Raw genomic sequence first — 26,541 nt, forward strand, 5'->3', positions numbered from 1 at the left:
TATTAATTTTTTATTCCCACAATTCGAGTTTTGGCTCTTCACCCACTTCCTTGTTTTTCTGTCAGTTGTCAAACACACTTAACCTCAGAAAACCACGTGAATGTTTTTCGAGTTGTAATTTCGCGTAATTTAAGTGCAAAATGTTAAAAAGTGCTCTTTTGGCGAAGCTCCAGAAGTCCAATTCACCAAAATCGGCCCCTAAAACCAAAACCAAGAAATTAAAAAATGGGGCCCCCATTGAGGAAGCACCAAAAGTCAAGCGACGAGACTCCACAGTCAAGGTAGAAACACCTAAACTCAAATCGCGCCGCAAATCAATAGTGCCCCCTTCTGACTTTGACGAAGAAATCTGCGAATTGGGGGCGAAGTTCCGCGTGGACCCCGCCAATGTCCGTAAAGGCCTCCAAGGCCTGATTAAATTCACGTCTGAAAATCCAAAATTGAAAAACAAACTTTTCGACGACGAACAATTCCCCATTTTTTTGCAAATAAATAGCGTTAAAGTCGCGAAAGGGCACCCGAAAATTGTCCGAATCCCCCTTAAACACTCAATACACACTCCTGATAGTGAAGTTTGTTTGATTGTCCCGGACGTTAAAGGAATTCCGAATAAAAACCACGAGGAACATTTGGAACACTACGAAAAATTGTTGAGACAGAAGGGGGTTAACAATATTAAGAAAGTGATGACTTTTCACGAGTTCCGGACCGAGTATGAGACTTACGAATTGCGGAGTCGTTTGGTGGAATTGTACGACGTTTTCCTAGTTGATGGGAAAATAAGCGGGAAAACGGTGCGAAAGTGCGGAAAAATTTTCTACAAGAAGCGTAAAGTTCCGACTTCTGTTAAATTACAAGTTACTAAATTGAAGGAACACATTGAGCAAACGCTGAAAAAGACTCCGCTTTATCTGCACGCGAAAGGGGACAGTTTTATGGTGCAGATAGGGCACAGTAAGATGCAAGTGGACGAATTGGTTGAGAACTGTTTTTATATTTTCAAAGGATTGGAGAAGGATTTTTATGGGGGCTTTGGGAATGTGAGGAGTGTGAATTTGTACGCCCATCGGGGGTTGACAATTCCCATTTACACAACATTGAGTAAGTGCAATTAAATAAATTTAACAATTTGCGATCCCACAACTTTCAAAACACTAAAAAGTGAAAGTAATAAAATTTTAGACATCAAAAAAGTTTGAGTTTGTCTACTTGTTCTTAGAAAACAATTTTTAGATTTTACATTTCTTGTAAAAATACTAAATAAATAAATAAAAATATAGCGTGTTAGGGAATGGTTTAGCAAAAGTTTAAAAGTAGATCGAGAAAGGCAAGACAAATCGATTAAGCAAAATTTTTCTAAATAAATAATGCATAGTTTTCCCAAAAATAATTCTGAAATTCAAGTCCCAAATTTTGAGAACCGCTGACTAGTATTATAAAAATTAGCATAAATTTTAATATTGTTGACAAAACAGCAGAGATAAATTAACTTCTTGGTCTATTACGTTATTCTTTTATTTCAATTTGTGTTTTGTTATGAAATTTTAAGGAAAAAATTTTTTTTGGTCAGTACCGACTTGTTAGCCACAATTTTGAAAAATTCTCAAAAGGCTCATGCACCACCATCTTCGTTTTGTTTAATGAAAAAATTAACTGTTAATAAACTATCATAAGCTACACAGTGGCTCTCAACAGGTGGGTTAATGAAAATTTCTGAAGAATGTACGCTGTTTTTGGAAATATGATATAAGTGTTTTTAACTCGTCTTATCATAACAAATTTACATACTAAGCCATTCCTTAACAATCTGTATAAATAAAAAAGCGTGATCACTACATATTTTGAGCGGAATTAGAGTTTGAGATTTTTTCATTCGTTGCCTTTTAGGATTTCAGAAAATTAAAAATGCTTCTTTTGCAGAAACTGTAAGTTCGATCGACTCTGAGTTTTACTGGAGATAATTAAAAACAGATTTTTTATTTTGCCGGAAGATATACCGGGTGTTTTAGTTTGGTTTTTGCCCCCTTGTAATTTTTTACTTAAAAAAAATAACAAACCATATTTTTATTTTAAGTGGATTAAGAAATTCTATTCAATATAGTAATCGATTTACTTACACAATGACATTTGTCGAGACTATGATTGTCAACTTGTTTTTCAAAGGGCATCCTGTTATTTTTTGCACTATTTGATGGATAATTAGTACTTCTAATTTTGAAGGTATGTCACAGTAGAAAAAACATTTTTTTTTTCAAAATGCGGTCACTGCTTTATTTAATTCAGAAAAAAATTCTGAAAATTAAAAAAAAAAATCTAGTACTCTTTGAAAATTGGTTTTCATCAATCATGATCAAGAATAGTATTTTACAGTATTAGCAAGGTAAAACGGTTTTTACTGGCGAAAGGAGGGAATGACTGGCGAGCCGAAGGCGAGTTATTAATAAGTTATTAATAAGTTATTAATAAAATTTGAATAAAAAATGTGGCTATTTTCGAAAATTTATCAAAATGCTGTAGAAAATTACTGTGGAAACGACTTGACAACAACGTAATTTATAACGTTACGAACGTGTTAATTTTATAACTGGCGCTCCTGTCAGTTTTACTAGTAGCTAACTTGTAAAAGTGAAGTTTCGAAGTGATTAGACAGATCGGATAATTGACGTTTACAAGTGAGGAACAAATAAAGTATTTTATTTTCCTTTTAACACTTTCTGTTGATGGGAAATAATTTTCAAAAAGGACTAGAGTTTTTTTTCAGTTTTCAAAATTATTTTCTGAATTAAATAAAGTAGTTACCGCAAAGACACGAGCTCTATTTTCTCAAAGGTCACTATGATTAAACATTTACTAATAAATTTTTTAACTGGCACTATAACTTACATGTTCGTTGTACTGTTTTATAAAAAGAAAAAAAATGTTAGGGGGCAAATACCAATACAATTTTCTAAAAAAAACCTCTTTTTTGAAAAAAAAATTGTACTTTGGACTTTTTTCAAGCGACAAAAATGTATACGATGTGAGAGGCTTCAAAGTCTGTGGCGATTACAACGAAGCTAAAGGGCAAACACCGTTGTAATTAGCGTTGAAAATTCAATATTTTTTTGTCAATTGCGATGAATTAAACTGAAATATCAATTATATGAAGTAACACACATACGTAAAACGCCAAATCGACTAGTTTAGACTGCTTTATAGATTATTGACCGATTATAGTGACGAAATTAAAAATTTCTTACTTTTGTCTGCGAGTATGTTTACAATTTTATTGGTAACTTTTTCTACATGATGGAACATTAAATGTGTTTTCGACGACAATTCTCGAGTTATATTTTTCTATTTTTTTTAAGAGGAAAACACTAAAAAACTTTTTTAACCGAAATTATAACTGCGATTGACTTTTGATTTTCACCATTCGATTGAAAAATTTTAGGCGGATTTTATTGTTTTTTCATGGGAAGAACGCGTTGAAAATTAAAAAAATCGTGTTTTGACTTTATTACGAACTAAATCGTCTGAAATCGGTTTAAATGAGGTAATTTTGGACGTAATTCTACGTTGTTTATGCTTTTCTGCAAAAATGCATGAATTACCTTAAATCATTCGCAATTGGCTGAAATTATCGACAAATAAGAAATAAAAAATTCAAATTTGAATGTATGAACTTATTACTTAGTCCATCTGTTTTTATTTTTCGACTTTTTACGGCGAAATTTTTTAATGTCTGTGAGTTTTTTGCTTAAATTAAAATTATCTCAAGTAATGCAATAATTCAAATCTGGTATGGTGTTTTTTTACGGTGAATTTTTTTAATGTAAATGAGTTTCTTGCTCAAAATAGAATTATCTCAAATATTGCAATAATTCAGTTGTGGTATGGTGTTTTTTTAACAATACAGGGTGAGTCAATAGTGTGTTACTTCTGACATGTTTAAGATGCAACCAAAAATACTAATTGCACTTACCACTTGGAAATTCGTTTGATTTTTAAAAACATTAATTTAATTAACTCTGTTTTTTTATCTTTTAAAAAATAATAAATAAACCAACCAACTTGACACAACCCAGAACAATGTAATCTTGGATTAAATTTAGTTTTTTAACGATTCACGATCTGGTTAGCTGGAATTGGCATTAGTGGTTGCATTCATAGAAATTCAGAAATAACCCACTATTGACTCACCCTGTATTAGTCGAAATTGTCGGACGTAATGTATTTTGCTTGTAATTTAACGAGTTTTCAACTTGTTTCGACTTTATATTGTGGTATATTTATTTTTTGTGTTTTCAGAAAACCAGAATAAAGTGGAAATCCCCAAAGTTGCGAAAAAAACAGTCGTGGAAACTGTCTCAGGGGAGTTATCCACAAGATTGAATTCTGGTGTCACAGTTGAGCCCACCGGCGAAGTCACAGTCTACAAACTGAACGAGACAAAGAAAAGGAAGAGGAAAAATACAGACGAGGAGGATTAAAATAACCGATTCTTAATAAAATGTCTTTAATAATATAAACAATAAGGAATACATAATTAATACAAAACTGAAAATAAAAGCCCAAAATCAGTCTCCCCGACTCGTTTTATTTATTGCACACTTTCCCTCTCCTCTCACGGCAACAGCCTGTGATAATGCGCCTTCTTGCTGCTCTCGATGACATAAAACGAGTGCAATTTCCCGTTCCCGGGGAAGTACTTCATAAACGAGGCCTTCTTCGGTTTGGCCGGCACATAAAACGTCGCCTTCACCGGCTTCCTCTCCTCAGACTTATCAAACACCTCGTTTTGGAAATCGATCTCGTTGCTGTCGCTGTTTCGACTTTTATGTTTAGTGTTGACGATCTTCTTAATGACGGGGATGTTCCAGTGGTAGACTTTAGCCGGCTTTCCGTTACTTTTGAAACTAACAGGGATGTTTTTCCGGGGGATGGAGTTGGGAATCTCATTGTGGGCGTAATAATGGGGGTTGGGGGGCAGCTTAATGACGTACATATGGGAGTCGTCGGATCGTGTATGGTGGCGGGACTCCACCGCCAGACGCTTGCGGTGGTGGGTGTTGGGGGCCTTCACCCGGGTGAGCCCCAATTTAGTAAACAACTCGTGCTTCCGGGGGGCGGTCGAATCGGAGGCCGTGAGGGCCCCAGACAGCAATAAAATGAAAAGGAAATACCTGAAACAAAATATGCAACCAGTTATACACCACGTAGTTTCAAAAACTATTATTATCTTATTAGTTATTACTAAAAATTGTAGGTAACAGAAAAATGATTACATGTGTAAGTACGAGTTAATGTTCGTGAATTGAACGTTGTGCGGGCTCCGATACTATCACAACACATAAAATGAATGCTAAGTTATGCAATCGATTATACAATTTTGCGATTAAAATTTGAAAAATGTCGTTGTAAAACGTCTCATTTCTTGTATTACAAACTACTTGGACGATGTTCAAACTGTTTGAAAGTCACTACAGCCAAATAATTATTTTATTCGAGGACTCTACAGAGTATTGACATTTCCATTGCAGTTTAATGAATTATGTATACGGGGAATGCACGACAAGTCTATTTCTTCCATGTTAATGATTAGAAATCAATAACCTTGGGAACGGGCAAGCTGCAATTTTCCTAAGGCCGGGTTTTTCGGGTTATTTTCACACCTAAAGCGAAAATATGCGGTTAAATTGCTTGGTTAAAAATTATTTTTGGTGTTCCGTTATGTAACATGAGTCTTAAATTCCATTAATTCGCGCTTAAGTGTTCTTGGATATGCCGAAAAAAAATTGAAGGACGTTAATGTGAACGACATTTTTTGGTTTACTAAGGAAATGTGTGATTTTTTATACAGTTGCAATCAAACACAACGTTACAAAGCATAAATTTAATGGTATTAGGATTAGGAAATGTAGATTTTCGCCTTAAATTACGAAGACTGTAGAGAAAAATTGTTCTTTAATGTCGAGTCTTCAGGTTGTTTGCAAAATTGTTTTTTTTTCTCTAGCAGATGTTAAAGTATTTCTTTGGCAATTTTTTTATGTAAAAAAAACACTTTAACCAATAGGTAATAATTATGATAAAATGGTATTTTATCCACTTTGCGGAGTACTATAATTTAGAAAAGGAAACAGGATACAAAAATTCTGGATTTTCTGAACCTAGAAAAATAGTACGGAAACGTAAAAAAAAAGTACGGCGTTATACGGCTCCAAATTATTTCATTTTTTTTTAATCCAACTAATTCACTAATTATTTGGAAAAAATGCAGATATGTTGACTTTTGCACTCTTACTGACACCTAAAATTTTCATAAGAAACATAAGTAGACCACATCTCTACCGTCAACTGTTAAGGCCCCAAAGACATTCAAAGACGCCGTAGCAACGGAATAAAAAGTTAATTTTTGCCTAAACTGTAGAAGATAGAAATATGGTGACGCGGATTTTTTTATAGGAAATTTAATTCGCTACAACTATGTTCCTTACACTTTTTTTGTATCGTCAACCGTATTCCCAGCGTTTTGATAAATATGCAAAAATTATCGCTTACAAATATGAATTTGCGTTCCACCTTACAATTTTGCGAATGCTGGGAATACGGTTCAATATACAAAAAAAGTGTAAGGAACAAAATTGTAGAAAATTGAATTTTCTGCAAAAAAGTCCGCGACATCATGTTTCTACCTCCAATGGTTTAGGTATAAATTAATTTTCCATTACTTGTCCACCGTCAAAATGAAACAAATGCGTCGCTTGAGCGTCTTTGAACGACTCTGAGGCCTAAATGGTTGAAGATAGGGATATAGTCTCGCGGACTTTTTTGTAGGAAATTTAATTCTCTACAATTTTTTTCCTAACATTTTTTTTGTATCTGTAACCTATTCGCAGCGTTCGCAAAAATATGAGGTAGAGTGCAAATTGGTAAAAGTTTGATTTTTTTTTAAATACAGTTTGCGATAAAATGTTTGCATTATGTTTATGTCTGACTATTGAGAATTTAATGCTCTATCTGACTATTTTTTTTGTTTGCTTTGTGCTAACCGTTATAATTATACAACCATTTTTTTCAAATTCATTGCTCTGAAAATTTAGGCAGTAATGGAACAACTGCGCTCTCTAACGCTCTCTTAACGAAACTATCCAGGACGAAAGCGTTTTATTTGTACGTCCTTTCATATCCTAACCTTTAGATATCCGTAGTTTAGAGAAATATAATTCACAACCATTGTTGTTTTTTCGCTTTTAACTTTTTTAATTGTGTATCAAAATAAACTTAATTACTCAAAAATTGGATCGAAATAATGGAAGATGGAATAACATTTTGTATTGTACATGACGATAAAGTTCACCATTATCTTCTCAAGCGTTTCGCTTTTGAAGACAAAATAAAATTTTATCGTCTGGTACAGAAAATTTTTGGTTTCCATCATTATTAGTTTGAAGGATTAACGGATTAACAATAACTTTTTTTTCTCTTTAACTTGAAGTTTTGCTGTAGAAAAAATATTGTATTGTACACGACGAGTGGATTTATTTTACGAAAAGTATAATAAATAACAATTTTGTCGATTTTCATTAATTATAGAGTGACCTGAAATTATATAAATAAATGTGCGGTAGAGCGCCCTCTCGCGGCTCTGCTGACTGGCGCCCCTGCTTAAATTTCGAATTCAATTCGGATTGTTATTTTAATTTTGAAGCCACAATTGCTTCATTAAAACCTCATCAATAACCCCTTTTCCCATAACTAATTGAATAAAAAATTCAATCTTGAGCCTCGTCCCGAGACCAGTTTTGCCACAGCACACAATGTATAATTCTCTTGAAATATAAGCGATACTTGTAACATAATCTCTCTTCAAACCAAATTAAAATCAGATAAGTCCGTATAATTACCCGAGTCGTCTCAGTCATTACAGAGATGTCTTTTGAAACGAAAAAGACCACCCGTTGACCTTCGAAACGAAATCACCAAGTATGTACACAAATAACGGCTTCGGAACATTTCAAATTCCGTTAAAAATCGAAACTTGTACAGTTAAGCGGCTAGAATTTCACACTTTTTGCCAAAAAATCGCAAAGTTGTAAATACTCACGGTTTTATTTTCGCTATCATTGCTAGATACAAAAGAGACGGCTTTTATTGATCGTTGACGTCGATGAAAAAATCCCCAACGACTTGGCAGCCACTTTGAATTAATCACTTGGCGCGGCAAAAAAGCGTTTTTTGCGCCGGTGATCAGTGGCAAGATGTCGCGTGCAGGTAAGTGTGTCTTTTCCGCACTTGTGCCTATTTGGTTTCTTTAATAGGGTACGTGTTGCGATTACGAGTCGCTAATTTGGAGGATAAAGATTTTATCGAAGTCGATTACGACGAGAGCAAATTAAATTACCGCGATTTGATCGAGACTTGTTGCCAACACCTCGGCGTTGATAAAATCGATGTTGCGAAAATACGGAAATTGCCCGATGTGACCATACGGCGGGATGAAGACGTGCAAAGGTTCAATCGGCTGGAGCACCTGGAAGTGGTCGTTGTGCCCTCGAGGCTGCAGCCGAGCTATAATTACCAACTTTGATCCGTTTCTTGGAAATTCAAATTGTTTAATTAACAAATAAAGTTTGTCTTGTCGGATTTTCGTTTTGTTTCCTTCCCACAATGCGATTTGTATTGGCTGAGCAGGCGTTCTGTTCTTGCTTTTCCACGAAGTTGTTATGCAAATTCGTGCATTTCAATTAAGTCGTCGGATCTATGCTCGAGTTGCACCACTTGTGAAATTGGAGACATTTGGCTTGGAAGAATGCACATGTCCGATTCGGTTTTTTCGTTTATTTTTTGAATGGGAATTAAAAGAGGCGGCCGTAGGGTCTGCATTACCATAAGGTCACTCCAGGTCGGCTGTTGGAGCTCGTGGTTCACGTTTCGTATGTGATCTCTTTCCGACCAAAGTGTCGAGACGAAGATGGAGGGTGATAATTACGACCAACTGGATATTGTGATGTTTAGAGAAACAATTCACGAGTTATTTCGTCATAATTGCAATGGGAAAGCGTCGGGAAGTCTAGAAATGCTGACCTAAACTGACCTCAACCAGACGAAAAAATGCAAAGTGCTTGACCCAAATCGGGGCCTTATCGAGTGGTGAGGTTCGGTATTTCATTTCTAGACCTGGCTTTTCAACTAGAGTCAAAGTGTACAATCTCCATAAGAAAAAGAAGATCAATTGTTCTTGGTGCAATTTTTTTTATGTAGAAAATCGCATTTAGTTCTAAAGTGTGCAAGTCTCTAAATTACTACGAGTATGTAATTAAAATAAAATTTTCAATACCCTAACCTGACCTCATTGCAAAACTTCTTTTCATTTTTTCTTTGTTTAGTGTGCTTTTGGTGATGTTTTTTTTATGAGATCTGTATTCATTGGGTTATAAATAAAAATATATTATTCTATTTAGTTTTCTTTACATTACAAATAAACTCTAATTAAATATTATTTCAAATACCTAATTTCAGAAACCTTTGTTTTGCTTGTATATTTATCAAATATCTCTTAATGATAATCTTACTTGGACCATATTTAAATTTTTTTGAAAAAAAATCGAAAAAAAATTGCTTTTCAAAAGTTTTAGTAATGTTTAATGAACCTAGGTTTAGATTCACGACGTTACGTAAATTGAATCTAAATAAACGTAAAATTGAAAAAGCCATGATTGCATTGAGGTAGTTTATAATTTGCACAACTTCAGTTGGAGATTTTATTCCACTTATTTGAGCAACATTTTAACGGAACAGTTAAACCTTATCTACGATAATTATGTTATAGGGTTTATTTTATTTGTGCGGGATTTTGTGACAATTTCTAAAAAAAAATCATTACAGTGACAATAAACTTTGGTTGTATTTTAAACTTACGAATTTGTTTTAAGTGAAGGAAAACAAACTATAAAGTTTAAACTTAAGTTTTAAAGTTTTAACTTGAAAGACTATCGTTGGAAGTTGGAAGTGTTTTTTACCAATTAAAAGTAATAGTTGTAACCACTATGTTATTGTTATTTTATTAACTTATTGAACCTAAATTTTACCTTAAAAAGTTTAGAGGAAATGTACTATTTTTTGTTTTTTGGCAAATTTTGAAGAAATTACTTGATATAAATTAAAAAAATGATGTGTTTGACGCCTTATTTAATTTTTTCGTTAATTTTAAGAAACGACATCTATAAAAAAAATTCAAAATTTTTCGTTCCAAAATGAAAATTATAAAACACAAACCATCTGTAAGAATTACGTATTAGTTAGGTACCTACATACGTAATAAGATAAAACCTAGGTTTTGTTTATGCTCGGAAATCTTCGTAAATCCTAGACACAATAAAGAGTGAAATTAAATTTCAAAAGTAAAACCTGGGTTTTTCTGGAAAAGTTTAGCTACAAAAAAAATAATAATTTTGCTAATAAAATAACCTGAACCTAAAACTTTTCCTAGAATAAATTTTAAACTTTACGAGGTTTTTATTATGGTCTTTATGCAGGTCTTCATACAGGTATCTTAAAAACAATAACCGCACAGAATTCAGCGTTTGATTAAAAAAAAATTCTCGCTATGCATATACATTTTTTCATAATTTTTCTATGCTTCCTTATAATAAAAATAATTAACTAAAAATATTAATAGCAATAAGATTAAAAATATGTAGGTAAATCGTATTAAGTAATATTTTTTTTATTATTTCTACTGTTATACCTCGTGTTGTTCTAAAACAACTTAACAACGATGTGTAAATAATTTTTCCAGCAAAAAATTCTTAATAAATGTTGCTAGTACCAAAACTAAGAACCTATATCCCATTTCAATTCATAGTAAAATTGTACAACAGCATTTGAATGTTTTGGGGGGAAATAAAGTACAAATTCAGAGTTTTTGTATAAGAAAAGAATTCTGTGGTAAACTAAACCCCAGCAATAAATTTTGAAGCAAGAAATCTCACTAGAAGCTCTCAATTTGTCCTTTATTTTACGTCAAAAAATGCAAATGCGTTGGAAAATTCTGCTATAAATTAAAATGAGATATAAGTCAAATGTTAAGCAAATTTAAGCTTTCAAGTTTTTATAAAATGATGTACCTATTGTTAATAATATTTCGGCGGGAGGTTTTATTTAACTTTTTTAACTTAATTTTTGACAAAAAACTGGGGTTTTATGTGTGAATTATTATTTTCAGTTAATTTTTTACAAATTCTACCATAAAAATCGTTCAAAACATTGCTTTCTCCCAAACTTAATTAAACTGCAGTTTATACCGTGTGTGATAGAACCTAAAAAAAGTTTAGGTTTACTTCCAAATATTGGAAGAAAGTACACGAAAGTTAAAACCTTAATGGTGAAAATAAGATTTTTAGGTTTAGTGTTAGGATTAGGTTTAAAGAAAAAAACGACGTCTAGGTGTTTCGCATCTATAGTTAATTGATATTCCAAGTGTTACAACTTTGAAATTTCTTAAACGTTTTACTAGTATTACATTCAGTTTTGATTTTTTTCGTCCAATTTTGCCAACTTTACACAAAAATATAGTTCGAAGAGAGCCTTTTATTTTCATTCCTCCCCGATTTCTCAAAAAACAAGATACCCGTGACCCATCAAAGTCATTTTGAAGTTTCCCCATGTCGACCCTAAAGCGCGACAAAAGCAAATCCAAATCGAAGGTCCGCTTAACCGACGAACAGATCGAATCTTTCAAAAACGAATATTCGATCGATGACCACTTAATCAGTCTTCGCGAACTCGAAATCAGGTAAACTCCTCCCTCACCACCGCCTAGACCCGCCTCTCGACCCCTTCCAGACACAACACCAACATCAAACGCGGCCTAACCGAAATCCAAGCCCACGAGCGCCTCCTCCGAGACGGCCCCAACTGTCTTGAAGCCCCACCCGGGAAATCCCGTTGGTTGATTTTGGCAAACTTTCTATTTTGTGGCTTCAATGCCTTGTTATGGCTCGCGGTGATTATGGCTTTTGTCACTTTTGCCATAACGAAGTCACAGGGGAAGCCAGCGGCTGAGGAACAACTCTACTTTGGTAGTGAATTATAATTACAGTGTCCCAGCTGTTGGAAAAGTCCATTATTGACCTTTCATTGTTAGAAAATTAATCTTTTCTTACAAAAGCCGTAGATAATAAGCCCCTGACTCACCTCAAATTATTTTTAAGTGAGTAGATACACAATACAAACTTGTTTATTTTAATGAAACACTCTTTATTTTGTGCATTTTTGGGTGTAGCTTTTAACATTGATGTTTTTGCTTAGTTTTTGAAAAAATGTGATTTCTTGACAAAAACATGCTTTCTTAAAAATACAAAAAATAAAAAAGATCATAACTTTAAGAATGTAATTTTTTAGCCCACAGCAGTCAAGAAGATGAAAAAATGAAGAATTTTGTTACAAGTCAACTTAAAATTTTTAAATAATTCCACTTAAAAAGTGGAACACCCTGGAAGCAGAATCAAATTCTCTTCCATTTCGTGAAATTAAAATTGCGGCATATCGTTTGAGAATTTTGAGTTAGGAGTGTTAGAATATTTCAAAATTAATCTTAAAAATTTGGGGTTTGCTAACTTTTTTTAGAAATTTAAAACACCAAAAAAAAGATCTAAACTTTCTCTTTCAAATATCCAAAAAGGATTTCAAAATTTTAAACACAGCACAGTTACCGATTTTCTAGTTCAAAGATGCAAATCCAAAAATTTTCAAAAAACCTTAAATATTTCGAAAACGACTAAACTTAGGTATAGGAAAAGCTGCAAAGAACAAAAATGCATCAAAAACATAGCTTTAGGAAAGTTAATACGACTTCTAGTATAACCGGAAGTGCCGCCATATTGAAAATATTTTCAGTGATCAGAACCCATTGAATTATGGTTGAGTACAAATTTTTAGGTAACTGTCATTATTAAAACTCCCAATACTTCTAATGTGGGATTTAGACGGAACAGCCTATATCTTATATCTACGGCTTTTGAAAAAAATATTCATTTTTTAATTCTTGAAAGGTCAAAAATAGACTTTTCCAACTCGCAGGGACACCCTATATTTTTCGTCTAGAAAAGAATGAATTTTTTTTCAGCCACCGTTGTCCTGATTGTGATCCTCTTCACTGGATTTTTTAGTTTTTACCAAGAGGCCGCCAACGTTGCTATTATTGAAGGTTTTCAGAAATTGACACCAAAATCAGCCACGGTTATACGAGACGGCGAAAGGCGTGTCATACCAAGCGAGGACGTTGTGATTGGTGATTTGGTGGAGCTAAAGGCGGGCGAATGGATACCCGCCGATGTTAGATTGGTCAAATGTCAATCATTGAAGGTTGATAACAGCGCAATCACCGGAGAATCCAACCCACAGAGTCGCTCCTCGGAATTATCAGACCCTTTGGCAATAGAATCGCCAAATTTGGCCTTTTTTAGCACGTGTGCCGTCGAGGGGAGTGGCATGGGCGTGGTTATCAAACGCGCCGATGACACTCTGATTGGTGCAATCGCCAACTTGGCCACCTCCCTCGAGAAGGGAACCACGCCCATCCGGAAAGAAATCAACTATTTTATCAAATTCATCACGGTTTTGGCTTTCGGGATCGGTACGATTTTTTTCATCGTTTGTATAGCCTACGGTTATGATTTTTTCACAAGTTTTACGTATTTTATCGCTTTGATTATTGCAAATGTTCCGGAAGGACTTCCGGTTACTTTAACTGCCTGCATGACGCTTACTTCCAAACGAATGGCATCGAAAAATTGTTTGGTCAAGAAACTGGAAGCTATAGAAACGCTAGGTTGCACTAGTGTCATATGTTCGGACAAAACAGGGACTTTGACCCAAAACAAGATGAAAGTTGTCCATCTCTACTATGACAACCAAGCGTATTATGTCATGGTGGACGGGGAATCCCTTGAAAGGGAGAGCCAGGCTTTCCAGGCCCTGTGCCAGGTTGCAGTGCTTTGTAGCCGGGCGACGTTTGTGATTGGTCAAGAGCATCTCCCTTCAAACGAACGGGAAACAATAGGGGATGCGAGTGAATCGGCTTTGTTGAAATGTATGGAAATGTTGTTGGGGAATGTGTCGACAAAACGAAGGGATAATCCTAAGGTGCGTTGTTGATTGGATTAATTAGCGGAAATTGCGGTAACGGATTTGTCGAGTTAATTAATACGATTAAACAATTAAGAACTTGTCGCAAGACAAATCGAAGATTATGACGCGATGTGAGAAATGTGAGAAGTAATTAAAGGTTTCTTGCGAGACGGGTGTTTAAAGTGTCGTTGGCAAGTTAAATGGATGCGAGTTTTTAGCAAAACTGCATGCAAATCAGTTTACTTGCTTCAGTTTTTTGGTTTGGAAACGATTTGCAATTTGTTGCGCACGTTAAACCCTAATTTGGCACTATAGTAATAATTTTTCATCGACTTGTTTTGGAGTTTAGGGTAAACACAAGGTTTTTAGATTTCAAGTTTTAAAGCTAACCATTTCGAAAATCTGGCTATGAATTGATGTTTCGTTCATTTTTTTATCTACAGAGTGATTCAAAAGTGTCGGTAGTGAATGAGTTAGAGGTTTGAGCCATAATTTTTTCACGAGATAGAGTTCTGAACTGAATATTATTAACTGTAGATATAATATAGTTTTCTTTCAACTTGAACAATATATTTATGCAAAACTATATTTCTTCTTATTTTTATAATTCTAATTCTTATAATTGTCCCTGCTGCCTAATTTAAATTTTTTGTAATTCTTAGGCTGAGAGAATCACGTTACTGGGCTAAAAATTGATTTATTTTACCAGGTTTCGCTAAAACTGAGCAAAAAATGTTCTTTGGGCGTTTTACCTCGTTTTGCATCCATAAACACCATGCTTTCACTCACTTTTGTCCAAATTCTTTGGGAATTGGTGTTATTTTTGTCATTTTTCCTCATTTATGACTTTTTTTTTAGTTCAAGATTCAAATTTCAGTAAAATAATACTATAACTATTTAGCCATAAATAATTGTAAAACATTATAAAAACCATTAACGAAAATTATTGATTAGGTTTTATTCCTATTTAGGTTTTAGCTTATTGGAGATGATGAATTGTTGAATAGAATAAATGAAAGGTTGTAAACCAAAAAAAAAGATTTTTGAGGAAGAAAAATGTCTTCCATCTAAAAATATCTATTTAAAAGAAAATTTACATATCATAACTGTTTTTTAGTACCTAATGTTCACAGTTCAACTAACACATAAATTCTCTTCTTGAGTCATTTTTTTATCATACATTTTTTACAGCTAATTTTAGATTTATTTTCAAATCGTGTTAAGTCTTGCCACAACTACAAATAAATAAATAATAATAATAAGATGCTTATCCCTCTTTTTCAAATTTTGGAATTATAATTTCCATTATCTTCATTATATTTTTAAAGTGCCTAAATGCTCTGCTCTTCCGAAAACAGAAAGGTTTGGATGAGATTTTTGGTTCTTTTTTGGTCGTTTTTTAATGATATTTGCATGCGGCAAATCATCTGTTGGTCTATAGATGTTCGGATATTTTGAGGATGCAAGAAATTAATTGATATTTTAAGGATTTTGTGCTCTTTTCGGTTGTTTCATATTTATTTCTTTGGTCTAGTTAAGAAATAAAAACAAATAAAAAATAGAGTTGTATAAAAAAAATATTTTTCTTATTACTGTATCTAATTTTTATTGATGCTCTACTTATAGATATTTGGGTATTTTTGAGACGTGTAAATATTAGTGATTTTGGATGTTTTTTAAACCATTTTTGATTGCTTATTTTCGGAAAAACAGCTGAATTTTAAGCATTTTGTCCAGTTCTTAAGAGGCGAAATATCTTGGTCTAGAAGTAACATTTTAGGTCCTATTAATAATTGTTTTATCAAAAAAAACAACATTTTTATTAAATCTTTGTGCTTCTTGCTCCTGGATCTTGGAGTGATAAAAATAAATAAATAATTAAATAAATAAATAAATAAATAGGTAAAGGAAATTATAGAGCTAGCTTCGGCTAGCTCTATATCCAAGACCATAAAATTAATGTGAATAAAAAAATACTTAGTTTCATTTATAATGGTATATAGCACCACAATAATTACCAACTGCAATTATAACCAACACAGTTCTGAACCGTTTAAAATTAGAATAAACTTTATATTTTAAAAATGTAGAACTTTATTAAGTTTTTTCAATAAATATACAGGTTAGTCCAGCCCAGCTCCCGTCTTTTTTTAGCTCAGTTACTATTAAAGTTGGAGTTTTGATATTTTGTAGGTGTCATTTATACTCTAGGACACATTTTAGGAAAATGATTTTGACTATACAGGGTGCTCAAAAACTGGTGCACCAACTCAGTGGTACGTTATTGAGAGGCAAGTGCAGATTACGGGAAAAATGTTGAAAAAAATTCCTAAAGTTATATTTTAAAAAATCTGGAGCTACAAACTTATTGTGTTAACTTTTTTAGTTTTCATTATTTTTTTATGTTTTTATGTTTCATACCAGGTAATCGTTCCGTAACAAAACGATGAATAATTTTTTTAAATTTACTATCAGATTTTAGCAGTTTTTTTTAATTAAAAAAAATAAAATTCATCCAAAAAATCACTATGTGTAGATGTGTCAACACTGGGAATTATTTCCTAGGAAACCGTTTTAAAAATAGTTTATTTTTATTGTTGCTTAAATTCTATTGCGGTCATGAGTGTCAGACAACGTTGCCACATATCGTTTATCTAAAATCCGTTATTTATCAATAACTTTAATACAAAGAATTTTTTTACTATTTTTACCTTTATATGTAACCAGTTCTCTACCACACACCATTGAGTTGATGCGCCAGTTTTTGAGCACGCTGTATACAGATTGGCCCAAAAAAGTATGACGTCATAATAATATTTTTTTTAATGGCATGCTATTATTTTTTGTGCTCATTATGATCCCTTTTAACTTCTTACATGTCCATAATTTTTTTCAGGGGTAACTAATAAAAAAAAAACAAAAAATCGGTTTTACACCTTTTGTTTTAAAAATCATTAAAAAATAGAAACAGTGTTTTTTTGACGACGTTATTACTAGGTACGTATTGAACAAGTTCTAACAGATTTATTAAGTTTGATTTTTTTTGTTTTAATTTTTTTCAACAGTAATCCCTGAACCAATTTGAAAAAAAAATTAGGAACATTAACAACCTAAAAAGGTGTCATAATGAGCACAAAAATATAGCAGACATTAAAAAAATTGAGTATTTTGACGTCATACCTTTTTTGATATACTTTGTATAATCAAAAATATTTTCCTGAAATGTGTCCTAGAGTATAAATAACATCTATAAAATATTAAAACTCCAACTTTAATAATAACTGAGCTACAGAAGACAAGAGCTGGGCTGGACCACCCTGTATATTGATCGATTTCCGGTAACCGGAACGTATATCTCCTAATCGTAAAATTATGGCTTGGTGAGATAATAATCTAAAACCTGCTACAGATTATTTGATAACAACCGTAATTTGAGAATTCAAATTTCAATTTTTTTGATATATTTTTCAATTTATTATTCCTCAAAAAACTTTTAATTGAGATAAGAAATTATAAAGGAGAGACTGTCTTTAATTATATGCAAACCTGGGCTTGTGTGATGGTCAGTTTTGATATAAAACAAATCCAAACAAAAAATCATCAGAATAAAATTCACCTAATTCTAAGGTAAATGTCCGAATGAGTCTCGACTACACATTGTCGTATTATAAAGTTCAAGCAACTCGAATGAGTCAAATTCATGCAAAATAATTTAGTTTTCGAAGTATAACTAATATTTGCACATCCCACATGATTCACAACTCCCGTTCTTTTCGCATTTAATTAATAACAAAAAAATTAGGCATCATAAAATCAAAATTTTTATTATTTTTATGCAAATGGAAGCCACTCGACCGGATACCCATAAATTATGAAATCAGCTACTCTTTTTTAACGGTAAATTAAATAAAACAGGTGTGCGAAATCCCCTTCAATTCGACCAACAAATACCAAGTTTCGATTCACCGGATCAAGGGCCAATTTATCCTTTTGATGAAAGGCGCCCCCGAACGCATCCTGGACCGTTGTGCCACAATCCTGCGATTTGAGGAAACCTCAACCCTGACCCAGGACATCAAAAACGGGATCATGCGCGCGATCAACAATCTGGGATTAAAAGGCGAACGCGTTCTGGCTTTCGCCGATTTGCAGCTACCTTCAGGGATTTACAACAGTAGTTACGCCTTCGATCCTGAGAAAAAAAACTTCCCATTGACTGGTAACCACAAATGCGGGATTAATCCCTTTTGTTATTTTCTCTCAAAGGATTAAGGTTTGTTGGGTTGATTTCGATGATGGACCCTCCACGTCCCGCAGTTCCTGATGCTGTCCGTAAATGTAAAACTGCAGGGATTAGGGTCATCATGGTTACGGGGGATCATCCCATCACGGCTGCTGCGATAGCAAAGCAAGTCGGGATTTTGTCGCAGCAAAGTATAACGTCTTATGACATTGCGTTGCGAAGAGACGTTTCAGTCAGTTTGGTTACTGATAAGGAGAAAAGTATGTGTAATGCGGCTGTTATCACCGGGAGTGATTTGAGGGAAATGACAACCACTGAGCTACAGAATAATATGTTGACGTATCAGGAGATTGTGTTCGCGAGGACGAGTCCGCAACAAAAATTGAAAATTGTGGAGGCGTTTCAGAAGCTGGGGCATATTGTGGCTGTGACGGGGGATGGGGTTAATGATTCTCCAGCCTTAAAGAAGGCCGATATTGGTATTATTAGAATTGAGGGGTTGGGGCATAACACGGTAACTGACACAATCATTGTTTTGTGTAAATTAAAACTGAACCTTTGGAAACAACGTACGTTTGATTACCTTACATTATTTTGTAATAATTCGAATTAAGTTCCCATTTATTCTGTACTGACTATTGTCAAATTAATCGCGAATTAGATTTTAGGTGCAATTAAAACGTAGTATATAACAGTATAAATCGGCCCTTAGTTTACTATGAGGATGTTGAACCAACAATATTTTTTCATGTCTTATTTTTATGTGTGATGTCACTTGTCACGTGTTATCAAAAATTAATAGTCGCATAGAAACCAGCGTTTGCTACTAGGTACTTAAATTAAAAAAAATAATAGTTACAAACAAGTTAGGTGTTTCAGAGATGATCTCCATTACAATCATGTTTTTTAAATAAAATACTATATTTTTGCATTTTTTACAGAAAAAAATTGGTAGATTTTGCTTAGTTTTTGAAATTATTTGAGGATAACACCTTTTTAAAAATGTGTTACACCAGTACCAACAATAATAAGAATAAAACAAAAAAATTGAGCTAGTTTAATAGAAGAAAATATGAGCTTCATAGCTTTAACATTTTTTTTTGGAACGTTGCAACCGAGAAATAGGTCTTTTAAAAATTGAGTATTGTAAAATTTTTGAACAAAACACCGTATTTGTTAATTTTCCATCTAAAAGGCTTTTAAACTGACTCTAAGAACATTTACAGTTAAGTGTGTCATACTGATTAAAAGATACTTATTTAATATAAACATAAAAAAAAACAAATACAGTTTCGGTAACTAAAATGTGAAATTTTCTGGTAATAATCATAATAAAGTAATAATACGTATCGAGACTGTTCATCCTTCATTTTTAGATTTATTAACTTTAAGCTTCTGAAAATTTTATAAAGACAATTTCATAATCTCTGTGAGAAAATGTTACATTTAATCATTGATCTACCTAACGTTTAATTATTATTTTAAGTTATTCTGCTTTTAACAAACTCCAATTCAATCCATTTTCAAAAATTAAAAAATTAATTTTTAGAAAAGTTTTGGATTTTTTGTAATGTTAGTTCCAATAAAAATAAGATTTATACAAATAATGGAAAAATGAAGAAAAACTGAAATAACTACTGTATTCGCTTTAGTTAGCTATATTTCGGTGTTTTTTTGTCTAAAATTTCTTGTTAACAATAATAATAATAATAATAATAATAATAATAATAATAATAATAATAATAATAATAATAATAATAATAATAATAATAATAATAATAATAATAATAATAATAATAATCTTAAATAATTTTTTATAAAACACACTAAAAAACTCTCTATACTCATTGAAAAGTTATAAAAGTCGCTTGCTTTTTCTCATGTAGATAAATAAGGTATTCCAATTAACTTGTGCCAAAAAATAAATACTTCTTTTTACATAAAACAAATCTTTATAACACAAGTGATAAAAGTTTAAATACGCTTCCATTAAGGCTTTAGCATTATTTTTTTGCACCGTGTGAAATGGGACTTTAATTTTGTATATTAGTTCTTAGGAACTTTTAGAAGTTTTGGAATCATTTGTGAACCCAGGTCTGCTTCTAACATATTTCTCTCTGAAATTAAATTCTTTAGTACTCAGCTTAAATAATTATTGTCTCTCTATGCTTTAAACAATCAAAGTAAAAAAGAAAAAAAGAAAAAAAAAAGACAACAAATTAAGACACAAAATGAAAAGCTGGGTTTCGATCACAGCCGATTTTTGTATCATAAGTCATAATGCCACAAACTACACATTTAGAAATTACAAAGATTTTTCTACGAATTTGTGATTTGAATTGTTGATTGTTGAGTTCATTTGAAGATAAATAATCTCTGAGTAAAATTAAATAGATACTTTTTTATAACCGCCATGTAAAATTTGCTACTTGAATATTAACAGTAGTAATGATTAGGGTAAAGGTGCGTATTATGAGATCTTTTTTCAATTCACATTTTTTAAATTTGAATAGTTTTCTGAAGGGGGGATATAACATGAGATCGAAAATAAACTGAATTAGGCCGTGTCTGCCGAATTTTTGCCACATGTCAAAAATGTACAGAACAGGATTTTAAAAAAATGATCCCTTGCTTAATTTAAATTATTCCGAAATGGTGTTTACCACCCAACAAAAAGCCTACATTGTAGAATGCTATTGTAACAAGTAAAAACATAATGGGGAATGATCCCTAGCAAAATTTTGGGAAAAATTTCTCTATGAATTTTTAAAACGTTGATTTGTTAACAAAAAAACAGTATTTCTGGACTTCTCCTTAGTTTCCTCCACTATTTTTTACAACACGATGTTCTGAAAAGAAATGTGGCTAAAGTTACACTTCCCTTATTATTGTCGATCTCATGGTATCTATTTTCATCAGAAAAACGCAGTAACGATTCTAATTTGTATTTTAGTTTATAAGTTTGGTTTTGTTGTATATGTGATACAGCAGACTTCTGATAGGTATTAGGAAACCACGTCGAAAATAACCAACCGCTTTACTGAGACATTTTTTATTGAGCATTGAACATCCTAAAACAAAATTACAGTTTTCGTTAAAACAAATTTTTCCTTCAATATAAAAAAAGCTGCAGAAATTTTAGCAATCAATCAAAATATCGCCAATTTTCAATACACGGAATAATTTCAAAGTGCTCACTTTAAAAACAATAGGTTTTTTTCTAACAGGATTAAAATAATGTGATTTTTTTACAAAATCGTTTGTTGGCACTTCACTGCTTGTAAATTTAATAATAAGACGATAAAGAGATCAGTTTTTATGTAATTAAAAGTATTTTTTAATGATCGGCAAAATTTAGACTATCCCTTACATAAGTAAGTAAATAATGATTATTAATAATTTTCTTATGATGGTTTTTATGATGTCAATTACCAAGTTTTATGCCCCACCTTTAATAAATTAACCACATTTAAAAATAAATAATTGTAGGCATAGCGATGGGAATTGCCGGCACAGACGTGTCCAAAGAGGCCGCTGACATGATCCTCCTTGACGACAATTTTTCGTCAATAGTCACCGGAGTAGAAGAGGGTCGTCTCATCTTCGACAACTTAAAAAAGAGCATTGCCTACCTCCTGACCTCAAACGTGCCCGAAATAGTGCCGTTTATCGCCATGGTCTTCATAAACATACCCCCCGTGATCGGTATTTTAGCCATAATGGTCATCGATGTTGGTAAATCCCCGAAAATTATGGCGACCCCTTCTAATCAATTCCACGCCTTAGGGACGGACCTATGGCCAGCCATCAGCCTCGCGTACGAGAAAGCCGAAGCTGATATAATGACTCGCCGACCCCGCGACCCCTTCTACGACAAACTCGTCAACCACCGCTTGATTCTGCTGACGTACGCCCAAATTGGGGTCATTCAGACGTGTGCCAGCTTCGCGTCGTATTTTCTGTGCATGATGGAGCATGGGTTTTTCTGGGGTCTCCTCGTAGGTAGAAGGGGTCGGGATGGGGTCGCCTCACGCTAAACGTCGGTTTCAGGTTTAAGACACGATTGGATCGATAAGGATAAGATAGTTATAGATTCGTATGGTCAAGAGTGGACGTTCGAAGAGCGGAAGATTTTAACGAGGAAGTGTTATAGTAGTTTTTTTCTGTCGATAGTTTTGACACAAGTGGCTGATTTGATCATTTGTAAAACGAGGAGACTGTCGCTGTTTCAGCAAGGAATGACGAACTGGGTGCTAAATGCGGGGATTTTTGTCGAGTTGAGTATTGCAGCGTTGGCGGTTTATTGCCCAGGGTTGAGGATGCTGCTGGAGTTTGAACCGATCACTTTGGATATTTTGGTGCCCACTTTACCGTTCGCGATTATTATTTTCTCGTTTGATGAAGTGAGGAAGTTTTTTATCAGAAAGTACCCCGGTGGGCTCATCGATTTGGAGACTTATTATTAATTTATTATTTTTATGGTTCAAATGATTGTTGATAAATTTAGTAAAAGTTAAAATAAAACACACGAGTTTTATTCAAATCCTTGCATTCCCATTTGTAAAATCTTAGTAAAATAAATATTACCAACACTAAAGTTGATTTTTTATTTCCTGAGGTGTACGTTGTTATGCTACGTTTGGAATGGTAATCAGGGCCGGATTACGGCTGTGGGAGCCCCTAGGCGCAGCCACTGTATACTTATACTTTTTTTGTCACTCTAATTTCACTTAATTAACATCATCCAAGTGTTTGTGACAAAAAATTTGCGTTAAGAGAATTCAAAATTAAAAGCATTGTCTTGAAATCGAATTTTTGGCATTCATAGTCATAACTTTATAAATAAAATGTTAAAAAAAATTAATTCGTCTCAATCGTCAAAAGTAAAAATGCTACCAATTTTAATTAAAAAAAGTGATTTTGTGAGTGAATTAAGTGAAAGTATAAAGGGATTTTTGTGTAGTTGGTATGGTGTTAGTGTAATGTGATTTAACAACAACGAAATTCGAGAAATAATTTTTTTCCAAAGAATGATTCTTATTTCCTTCCTTTTTTAACTTATTATTATGAGACTTTGCACACAATACACATCTTATAAGATACTAAACCATAGAGAAAACTCATATACTGTGACGTTAGTTTTTTAAATTAAATTAGCGAAAACATCAAGTCAAAATTTTGGTGAAGAAAATGGTATCTCATGTTTGTTTTGCTTTATTGTTCGTAGCCATTTTGTTAAAAAAAATATACTGTATACAAACAGAACCAAAAGTAATGCACAAAATTTGTATCTTTATTGTTAGTTATTTTTCAAAAAAATCCTCCAACATGTCGATTTTATTTTTTTTAATGTTTTTTGATTTATGATATTCGTTTTTGAGTTATGACGTTATTCTTATTTTTTTTTAAATGAGAACCGACATTTTTCACTTCTTTATCTTTCTGAGAATAGGAAAAAAAATATAATGGGCTTTTTTATTATTTTTTGTACAATTAGCATAAAAATACATCATATGACACCCAAACACAAAAAGTAGACAAAAAACAATCATCCCTTATAAAATAAAACAAGAACGAAAATATGAAGCTCTTTTACTTTCATACCTTTTATAATTTTTTTATATTATTTTCTTCTTCATTTTTCATTATTTTTGCTTTATTCTTTTAATTTTTTTATATATATGTACCAGAACGATAAAAATGTGTACTATTTAAAATAACATGCAAAAATGACGTCATTACTTAAAAACAAATAACGTGGCAAAATGTAGCCTTAAAAAGATAATATAATAAAAAATAAAAAAATAATTTTTTGAAAAATTGCATTGTCAAAAAATATTCATAGGCGATTTTGCAATAATTTTTCAAAAATTATGTTTTTTTTTATAACGAAATGTTGAATAATTCCAAAACAGAAGGAGAAAGACCTATAACAGTTTATATAAAGTACCACAATATTTTCAGTAGAAACTAATTATGCAAAAATGTACAAGACGTTCCATTAACAAAATATGACTTTGGTTCACCATCCTGTATACAACACCCAGTGTATAATAAAAATATGTTTAGTTTGTGGACTTTAAATAAATCTATCGAATAATAAAAACGGCATTACAATATTTCAAATAGCAAAAAAGTTATAGACTTATGTCATTACACCCCTGGGTCACCCTGTATATTATTACCTTACTATGTCTTTCGATATTTTGTGTTTTTAAAGTCCTTGAAATGGTTGATATTTTTACTGCGTCAAAGTTATAGGAAAATAAAATTTTTAAATTCGTCGCAACGTTTCGATATTTTACTGAGCCATCTTCAGGTGAGGAATTTTCGTTTGAAATGTCGTGCAGTCAAGAAAGAACTTTATTTCTTTCTTTTATTTTACTGTTTGATTTTCATATTTATTATCCTAAAATTATTGTGACTAATAAAATAAAACAAAATAAAAAAAATATTTTGGATAAGATGAGCTCCACAAAAAATACAGCAACACATGCTGAGTAATACTGTGTCTCAAAAACCAATAATTTCACAGCACTCACCATTTGCTAATAAATACTTAATTTTTTCTCAGTGCATGTGAGTTATTTCACATTTTTTCTACATTCAATTGTAATACAATTATTAATTAAACTTATTTGAATTAAATTGCCATTTACTTGGAAAAGGTCAAATTAATCGTAAATTGTAAACTACAAAATATAAGCTACACAAAGAATAATTTTTTTTAAGGGCTTCAATTATTATTTTCAGACAAAACAACATTCAAGCATAGTTTGTTTCAGAATGTCATCATAATTTTTTTTCAGCGACTCACTATTAATTAATTAGTTTTGGTCTTAAGTAATTTAGAAAAATTCGGAGAAAAAGCATAAGCATAAAGAAAAAAGTAAAGTTTTTAATAGTAAACAATTTTTCTGTGCGATTATTTGTTTTTATAATACATCAGTAAAACTATACTTTAAGCAAACTCACTCAGTACCCTGTAATATTGGTTCAAGATAGTTCTAATTTTTTCTTTAGATTTATTTTCAAAATTGTTTCTCAAATTCGGGGTATAAAGACACCATACTTAATTGCTTTGTTTCTTATTTACAATTATTTTAATATATTTTCAATAATTTTTTAGAAAAAATTACTTTGTGTTTTAAAATTTTCACAATCAATAAAATCGAATGGATTATTTAGTGCATTTAACTTTTAGCTTCTATTTCTCTATTCACCGTTAAAGTATAATTTTCGATGTTTTAAAAAATGCCAAAACCGATCAAATCGATTTTTACACAGTTTAGGCATTTTAGTATCTAATCACTTTTTTTAGTAAACCAATTTGTTAATACTGTCTTATTTTGAAGCCTGAAATTCACATAAATTCATCGTTAATTAAATTTAGTTTTTTTAATAATTAAATGTTCCACAGTAGTTTTGTTCACTATTTTTAAATTTGAAGTGGTAATAGTGTGAACTTGGGGAAATTCTGCGGCTGCATCCGTAATTAGTTCCAAAAAAGCCAAACAAGCCTTGACCTCCGCTAAATGGTGTGCTCACCATGTTGAAAAGCATTTTCCGTTATTTTTTAGGTGTATCACGCTGTCTTACCTCCAGCGACGCCAATTTATCAACTCTCGAAAAATTCATTCGTTCTACTCGTTGCATATTAAAAAATTCGATGATTTTTTCCACGCTCGAGGAGCTCCGCACATGTGAACAACCCGAAAACGCTCAAGTGCAGTTGAGCGACCCTTCACCACCCAAGAAAGCAAAAAACTCAATCGACACTCACCGCATCCTCGGCTGTGGAGCACAATTCATTCACGAAATGGGAGTTTTGAGCACAAATCGTCGCACGTGCTTCTTCGACTAACGCCAAATGGGGAATGCCGCTGCGTATACATATGGTGTTTGGCGGTCTCCTTTTCGGTCGGAAGGTCTCCCTGTTGCTTGTCTTGCACGTATGTGTAAAGTTGGCCGACCTCGACGATGTCACGAAGAGATGCAACTGCAGGAGAAGGGCCTTTTCGAAGAAAGTGCTTTCGCGCAAAAATCGTGACTCGGGAGCTTTCGCTCATTTCCCTCGCAAAAATTGGCATTTTTGCGAAAAAATTGCAGGAGACAGGAGTGCCTAATAACAATAACCGTTCGAGAGGCCGGAGGTTAGCCACAAAATTTCATCAATTCGCAAAACA

General features: G+C 32.6%; 4 protein-coding genes across 7 annotated transcripts; 3 read left to right on the forward strand and 1 right to left on the reverse strand.

The window, feature by feature from the left end:
* Window positions 1-44: 44 nt before the first annotated feature.
* LOC100142121 (ribosomal L1 domain-containing protein 1) lies at window positions 45-4,567 on the forward strand. Its single transcript, XM_001812413.4, has 2 exons — window positions 45-1,101; window positions 4,291-4,567. Exons 1-2 carry the CDS (start codon window positions 141-143, stop codon window positions 4,470-4,472), a joined length of 1,143 nt encoding a protein of 380 aa, XP_001812465.1. The 5' UTR covers window positions 45-140; the 3' UTR covers window positions 4,473-4,567.
* On the reverse strand, window positions 4,482-26,323 carry LOC660248 (uncharacterized protein). 3 transcript variants are annotated; one of them, XM_015982437.2, is made up of 2 exons: window positions 26,139-26,323; window positions 4,482-5,165 (listed from the first exon to the last, which is right to left on the reverse strand). In XM_015982437.2, exons 1-2 carry the CDS (start codon window positions 26,165-26,167, stop codon window positions 4,607-4,609), a joined length of 588 nt encoding a protein of 195 aa, XP_015837923.1. In that variant the 5' UTR covers window positions 26,168-26,323; the 3' UTR covers window positions 4,482-4,606. The 3 variants fall into 3 exon arrangements, with proteins under 3 accessions (XP_015837923.1, XP_015837924.1, XP_008196493.1); XM_015982438.2 differs by lacking the exon at window positions 26,139-26,323 and adding an exon at window positions 8,087-8,225; XM_008198271.3 differs by lacking the exon at window positions 26,139-26,323 and adding an exon at window positions 5,268-5,422.
* Window positions 8,114-8,625, forward strand: LOC103313872 (ankyrin repeat domain-containing protein 40). The gene is made up of 2 exons (XM_008198273.3): window positions 8,114-8,253; window positions 8,301-8,625. Exons 1-2 carry the CDS (start codon window positions 8,241-8,243, stop codon window positions 8,567-8,569), a joined length of 282 nt encoding a protein of 93 aa, XP_008196495.1. The 5' UTR covers window positions 8,114-8,240; the 3' UTR covers window positions 8,570-8,625.
* Window positions 11,561-22,862, forward strand: LOC660125 (sodium/potassium-transporting ATPase subunit alpha). Of its 2 annotated transcripts, none has more exons than XM_966385.3 (8): window positions 11,561-11,776; window positions 11,827-12,062; window positions 13,109-14,127; window positions 18,028-18,331; window positions 18,379-18,834; window positions 21,845-22,090; window positions 22,142-22,357; window positions 22,406-22,862. In XM_966385.3, the coding sequence occupies exons 1-8, from the start codon at window positions 11,646-11,648 to the stop codon at window positions 22,819-22,821; spliced, it is 3,024 nt and encodes a 1,007-aa protein (XP_971478.1). In that variant the 5' UTR covers window positions 11,561-11,645; the 3' UTR covers window positions 22,822-22,862. The 2 variants fall into 2 exon arrangements, with proteins under 2 accessions (XP_971478.1, XP_064213669.1); XM_064357599.1 differs by having other exon boundaries at window positions 22,142-22,353; window positions 22,406-22,521.
* Window positions 26,324-26,541: the final 218 nt, after the last annotated feature.

Source organism: Tribolium castaneum, chromosome 6 (assembly GCF_031307605.1).
Source record: "Tribolium castaneum strain GA2 chromosome 6, icTriCast1.1, whole genome shotgun sequence".
NCBI classification, from domain to species: domain Eukaryota; kingdom Metazoa; phylum Arthropoda; class Insecta; order Coleoptera; family Tenebrionidae; genus Tribolium; species Tribolium castaneum.